The sequence below is a fragment of the Salvia hispanica genome, chromosome 4 (genome assembly GCF_029641045.1).
Source record: "Salvia hispanica isolate PSC_SH4W2 chromosome 4, Shi_PSC_v1, whole genome shotgun sequence".
NCBI lineage: Eukaryota > Viridiplantae > Streptophyta > Magnoliopsida > Lamiales > Lamiaceae > Salvia > Salvia hispanica.
In genome coordinates, this window is record NC_142695.1 from 60,380,234 (window position 1) to 60,387,550 (window position 7,317).

Here is a 7,317-nt window from a genome sequence, read left to right on the forward strand (position 1 = left end):
TTAGGGAGTAGGCTTGCGAAGATAGGTATCCCCGAATATCTCCCTAATGCCTTGATAAAAAAACTCCATACATTCGCGGGCAGTCGTCTCGCCGATGTGGAGGTACTCGTCGAACATGTCGGCCGTACCTCCGTAAGCTAGCTGCCTGATCGTTGCAGTGCACTTCTGAATGTGCGTGTGGCCCGGTCTACCAACCGCATCCTCTCTCATCCTGAAATATAAGTATCGACGCTCTAAAACACCAACGATATGAAGAAACAGTTCACGACGCATCCTGAAACGTCGGCGGAACAAGTTGTCTCCAAACCGCGGCTGTGGAGCAAAGTAGTCCGCGTACAACCGATGGTGTGCTGCGATGCGGTCACGAGGTATATAAGTGCGACAATGGATGGGTCGAGGTACCGCCGGCTGTTGCTGCTGCTGCATGGCCGTTTGTAATGCCCGATTTAACTCCCTAGACGTAACGGCACGCAGCTCATCCCTAACAATCTGCCGCCAATCGCTAGCACCGCTACTACCCGCACCACTACCACTACCACTTGCCATTATATTAAATAATAAAAGAAACGTAGAGAGAGAGAAACTTGTTAACACAAGTGGTGCGGAGTTCAATGAGCCGTATATATAGATTTTGAAAAAAAAAATAGAATTATCGGACGTCCCGCCGCCGTCGCGACGGACGTCGCGAGATACCTCCCGTGTCCGCACGGGACATCCGTCCGCCCCTCTTCCTCGCACAATGGCGGACGTCGGGGACAGCGGTCCGACGCCCGGCAAAAATCCGGCTTTGATGATGCTCTTAGAAGAGACTAATTGTCTCGAGATTCTTAAAATATTTTATTGAGAGAAATGCAGCAAAATTTACGTTAAAGCCAGCTAATTTTTACCCATTATTTCCCCCATTATTTTATTATTAATTTTTTCCCCTTTCACATGGTTTCATTATTATAATTGTCTAAGCCAGCTATTTTTCGCAAAATTCACTCCCATTTAATTGACTTCCTAATAGTTGAGCTTATGACTTGGTATTTCAAAAATCTCTTTCAGCACTAAAAGAAATTGAAAGAAAGGGAGTGACTGAATCGGATAATCAATTCGAAACCAGCAAAGATAAGAAAAGATTCACAAAAAGGTATATTTTCTTTTCTTCCTTTGAATAATTATGTTGATTTTCTGTTTAATCGAGAAGTTTGAATTTCAATCGTACGCTTCAGAAATTAGATTCAACGCATTATCATTTCTGTTAAATAGAGAATTGTTAGAAGGTTTAGTTCAGCCATTCGCCTGATTGAATGAACATTATCTTAATTGCATAAATTTGTTAATTGAATCCGCCTGATTTAGATCTTGTTAGATCTATTTTGTCTCCTATTTTCACCTTATTATTGTTTGTTTGCAAATATCCGTTTGATACGCGCATCTCATTGAACAATTGTAGCATTTATTCGAACAGTTCAAGCGCCTCAGTGTGTGCCAAATGCCAGTTTTTAATGGGATTTTCATCAAACAGTTGAGCATTGCTAATGACATAATTTCCTTGGCTTATGTATTCATATTACAATTACGGTTAACATTTGATATTCCACTCGTCCTACCATAGTTGATTTGTCTCCATTTTATTAGTCGTCCCACAATAATTGGATCATTTTCATATACTTTTCAGTTATGATTAATATTTGATAGTTTCCATTCTACTATAATTAAGACAAAGTATTCTTTTCTACTTTATTTTTTCACTTATTTTATTCTATTCTTCCCTCCTCATGTATCTACTTTACTTAACCTACGATAGGTCAAAGGAAATACTATTTTCATAATTTGAAATATTCTCTCACTGAAACTTTTTGAGAATAAATACCACAACATGATAGAAATCCATGGGTTTCATCATAAAACCAATTGGCGATAGGAGGAGGGGCCCATGAGACTTATATAGTGATTTCAGTTCTCTTTGTACATCGATTTGGGATAGTTGTAATATATATTTTTAGTTTCAATTGCCAACACCCTCCTTCAAACCCTTAAAGGTGAACCTTAGAGGGGTTGGACTTTTTTCTGATTGATTGGACAACTGACCCAATTGTTTTTCGATCGGTGGACCACTTGGCAGAAAATTTAAGTCCAAATATACTGCTGGGTCAATCATTTTTTCGGTTTCGGCTCAGAGATATACTGCTGGGTCGTTTAATTTGATCCACAATCAGCGACCCACTCTGATACTATGATAGAAATTTATGGGTTCCATCCTAAAAGCAATTGGTGATAGGAGGAGGGGCCCATAAGACTTATATAGTGATTTCAGTTCTATTTGTACACCGATGTTGGATAGTTGTAATATATTTTTCTAGTTTCAATTGCCAACACAACACTGCTCAGAGCACTGCTGTACCGTGGGAAATGCAAGCTCTTTGAATCACTAATTATGTTGAGAATGTTGATCAAGGAAAATGATCAAAATAAAAATGCATCTAAATACAGACATATAGTCCAAATCGTGACATTAAGATTAGGCGTTCTGATAGTCAATAATTAACTAAAAACATGGAAGATCATTATTAATCAGTTTTAGGTTATTTAATAAAATCCAGGTTTGATTTCATAGTTAGATTATTTTAGGTCATCTTTTATTAAGATGACCATCTTTTATTAAGATAGACCTAAAATCCAATTTTGCAGGAATCTCTACCCTGTTGATCAAAGGGTTTCTTATGCTCAAATCAAATCCCAAGTAATTAATTATGATAAAATACATATAAAGAAATTAGTTTGCTTGCAACTAGAAGCAATGTCCACTTTAATTAAATAATTGTTTTTAATATTTTAATTCCACAGTTTCTGATGTGAACTTTTATTAGTTTAACTGTCTAACCTAAACTTTTTTATATATAATTGCTTTATTGTTTTTATCAGGTACAAGTGGAATCTTTAAGTTTTGTGAAAAACTTTAGTATTGTAAATTGTCATGCCAAAATTTGAATATATCGAGTTTATGAATGTGTAGTTCATAAACTCTGCCAACTCTAGAAGATATCACACTTGCTCGTAGATACTATTTCGCAAAAGAGAGTGACTGAATCGGAAAATTAATTCGACGCCAGCAAACAAAAGAAGAGAATTTCACAAAAGGTATTATCTCTCGTTCCTTTTATATTGTTTTAAATTTCCTCACATGATTGTAAAATTTTGACGAATAGGGTGAAAGAAAAAAGAAGCTAAATAGAACGTTTATTTAAAAAAGGAGGGAGCAATTAGTTTAATACATTGCAACGATCTTATTAAATGCAGTTATTGTAGAAGCTTAAACATGGAGGAGGCTGAGATCTTAGGGATGATACAAACTCTTAAGTGTTTCCATGCTACCAGTAAAGATATCAGCTGCAGTTTTATGCTAAATGACAAAATTCATGAGCTGGAAAAGATGCTGGATTTCTTGAGAGACTTGAAAATGGAAGAGCGGAGCAGGCTACGATATTTCATTTCTGACTTGGTCGAGTTGGCTAAAGATGTAATGGAAGTGGGCATTAATGGTTACTATCAAGGTGGAAATTATCAGAACCTCCTAAATAGGATCAAGATGACAAAGATGCGCATGACAAACTTTGGAGGTGATGAGAAAAAAATTGGAGACGAAGAAGCAAAAGATGAAGAGGAAGTTGTTGTGGGGTTGGAGGAAAATGTTAAGCACTTGCTTGGAAAAGTGATTTTAAAAAAATTTAAGAACTTACAGATTTTGTCTATAAAGGGAATGATTGGTATCGGGAAAACAACTCTTGCCAGAGAAGTGTACAAGGCCGGCGCTAGCCAGTTCCAGCGTCAGGCCTGGGTATGCATTTCAAGTGGCACGAGTAACAAAGAGATACTTATGAAACTAATAAAACAAATTGTGCCTGGATATGAAAAAGATCCTTCATTGGAAGAAATGGACAACCGAAGTCTCCAACGTATGCTTCGCCAGCACCTGCAAGACAAGTCATATTTCATAGTTTTGGACAATATTCTGAAAGAAATGGAATTGAAATCCATCTTGAAAGCTCTTCCATCTCGAGGTATGTATCTCCATCCGTTTTGCTAATCTTAGGAAGAAAGTTTAAACCGGACTATAATTGGAAATCTTCTCAAAATTAAGGCTACACAAAAGTAGATAAAAAATGATGCTTTAAACTCAATCTGAACAGAAAATTTAGACTATAAATTATATTTATCCAAATGAATATGTTAAATAATCAAATAAATAATCCAAATTTCGCAGTTCATTAGCCTTCCAAGTTTCTTTTTTATAATAATCGTTCTTAACATCCAAATATATAAATATATGCAGGCCTTAATGAAAGCAGGTTGACGTTGCTGTTAACATCGCGCTTTGTGATTGGAACAACTAATGTCAATTATACTCATGAGATGAATGCTTTGGATTCTTATAAAAGCTGGCAATTGTTTATGAAAACAGTTGATAAATTTACAGGTGAAGAGAACAAATTCACAAAGGAGTTGGAGAAGAAGGGCAAAGAGATGCTGAAAAAATGTTGGGGTTTGCCAATGGCTATAACAGATGTTGCAAGGCAGAAAGCAAAACAAAGACTTTTGGGGATTGAATGGGAAAAACTTTTTGATTCAATTGATTTGAGCGAACCATTGAAGTTATTGGAACCCATGTATCATCAATTGGAAGAACTTATCAAGCCACAGTTTTTGCATTTGTCCCTTTTTAAGGAAAATGCAATAATGAGAGAAGAAAAGATGGAACAGATTTGGGCTGCAAATGGATTAGATATTGAAAGAGTTCCAGAGAGATTGGGTTTAGCTGCAAATCAATTTGATATTGAAAAAGTTACATGGGTTTTGGCTGGTGAATCGATTCTTGAAGTCGTGAAGCACAACTTTGGGAAAAGAAAGTATCGCCTCAATCCTCTATTACACATGATATCAAGAACAAAAGCAGAAGAGGAAATAGGCTTTGAGATCTTAAGGAGCAATGGAAACAGTAGGCCCTCTCAGAATGCCCGTCATCGTGTTATCCATTATGGCAGAGACAAGTTTAATCCTTTCACAAATGAAAATAGCAAACAACTTATTTCACTTGTCTTCCATGGAGGTGGTGGCTACTTGGAAGACAATAGCTTGTCTTATTGGGAGAGTTGTGAATTACTCAAAATACTTGACATGGAAGATTTTGGGGTGAAGACTTTATCCGAAACAATCGGAGCATTGATTGAGTTAAGATACTTGGGATTGAGGAACAATTACATACAAGAGATCCCACACTCGTTGGCAGATCTGAAAAAGCTTGAGTTTCTTGATATAGCTCTCAACTTTATGGTGGAGGTGTCGAATATTATATGGCAAATGGGCAACCTTCGCAATCTCCATATGTCTAATGTGATTTGCCGGAAGCCTTTAAAAGTAGATGCGATGCGGAATCTGGAGACCCTAACATACATCTCGATATATGATTGGACATATAAGGTCTCGAGGTTGAAGACAATGCATAAATTCCAAAAGTTGGGCGTTGAAGAAGTTGATGAAAACTCGGATGTAGGACAGCTCTTTGCATCACTTGCAATGGTTCCGAACTTTGATAATCTTGTCTTAAGAGGGTTTCGTTTTAGAAGCATGCCGTGTTTGGATGAAATTGGTGTTATAATAGGACTCACTGTACTAAAACTAGATGGGCGTATAGGCAGGCTACCAAGTGCAGATAATCTACCTCAAATGATTACGTGCATAACATTGGTAAATACTTGTCTGGATGAAGACCCCATGCCAATATTAGAGAAGCTCAGTTGGCTATTCAACCTCAAACTGCAAAATGCATACACTGGTCAAGAAATGGTGATCCAACAAGGCGGATTTCCCGTACTCGAAGTGCTTTGCATCAATGAATTGTGGAATCTTAGAAAGATACAAATTGATGATGATGCAATGTCGAGTGTCATGGAACTAGAAATCAATAACTGTCCACACCTGAAGACCCTCCCAACATGTATTCGGAGGATGTCTAAACTGCAAAAGTTTAAGATGGTTACAACCAAACACATTGCAACAAAGATCAGAAATTCAGGTTTGACCACCAATATATTGGAGGAGGATATCCATCCATAATTTGAAGTTGATATATATCTGGTTAGTTGAGTGTATTTTTTTCTTCTTTCATTTTCCCTTTGTGTTTTTGCACATACTAACTTGGTCTACAATCTTCGTAAACAAAATACACTAGAACGATGCAAGTTATAGACGGGCAGAGAGATAGAGACTGAACTCACCGGCTTGGCCATATCTTCACCCCGAGGGCCATCACCCAAGGTATCTTGAGGATTTTGTCTAAGATTGTTTTCTTAATTTATCCTTTATTTTTGGTATCTCATTAATTTCCATGTATCGAGTTGTGCATAATTATATGTTCCATTCAGGGGTATTATTATCGGTTCTTTCCCTAAATGCAAAACAATGTCGAACCAGGGATTCTAGTGTGTGTTTTAAAGTACTTAGTATTCAATTATTTATCCTTAAACATACAACTTACGTAAGAATACGAATGTCAATGTAGTATTCATTTAATTAAAGGATTGATTCATAAAGAGGTAGAGACTGTTTAATGGAGCTAGAGCATTAAATATGGATAATGGTGATTCGATTAAGAGTAAAGGTCAATTGTAGTCATAAAAATATAATCAAAATATGGATTTGGTACAAAACATTCACTTCTTGAAAAATAGGCCCATAATAAAAATACTACTTCGGCGATATTTTCATTTGTTATGGACCCATTTTTCAAAAAGTGAATCTTTTGGATCAAATTCGTATTTTGGTAATATGTTTAGGACCAAAATTGATCTTTACTATATATTTAATTAAAAACCTATATCAAATAATCTAAAAATCAATCCAAATTTCACTGCTCATTAGCCTTCCAATTAAGTTTCCTTCATGTAATAATTGTTCCTGTTCTTATCATGCATATATATTGATATATGCAGGTCTTACTGGAGGCAGGTGTTGAAGTTTGCCACGAACTTTGACTTTTTGTCAAAAAAAATTTATCCCGCATCGATGGGTATTGGAACACTGGGGGGAGTGGCTGCCTATAAAAGAAGGACTCCTCCCTCATTTGTAATACACCTCAAATATTGTATTCCTTCTCAATTTAAATATAAGCGGGCTCTTCTGCAGAGTGTGCTCGGAGACGTAGGCAATTTGGTCGAACTCTGTTATCAAAGTTTCGGGTGTGTTCTTTCTTATTATTTATTTTGTTTCGCATTTACTTCTGGGTTTCCTTTTCTGTTGTGATATTGTATTCAATATTATTTGTGGATTTGGTAG

The 7,317-nt window shown here is 36.5% G+C and overlaps 2 protein-coding genes across 2 annotated transcripts; one reads left to right on the plus strand and one right to left on the minus strand.

The window, feature by feature from the left end:
* Positions 1-546, minus strand: LOC125195573 (uncharacterized). Its single transcript, XM_048093710.1, has one exon. The coding sequence runs from the start codon at positions 544-546 to the stop codon at positions 1-3; it is 546 nt and encodes a 181-aa protein (XP_047949667.1).
* A 457-nt stretch (positions 547-1,003) lies between these two features.
* LOC125192163 (putative disease resistance RPP8-like protein 4) lies at positions 1,004-7,317 on the plus strand. Its single transcript, XM_048089662.2, has 6 exons — positions 1,004-1,132; positions 2,911-3,126; positions 3,286-4,046; positions 4,319-6,120; positions 6,215-6,300; positions 6,975-7,317. Exons 3-4 carry the CDS (start codon positions 3,305-3,307, stop codon positions 6,097-6,099), a joined length of 2,523 nt encoding a protein of 840 aa, XP_047945619.2. The 5' UTR covers positions 1,004-1,132; positions 2,911-3,126; positions 3,286-3,304; the 3' UTR covers positions 6,100-6,120; positions 6,215-6,300; positions 6,975-7,317.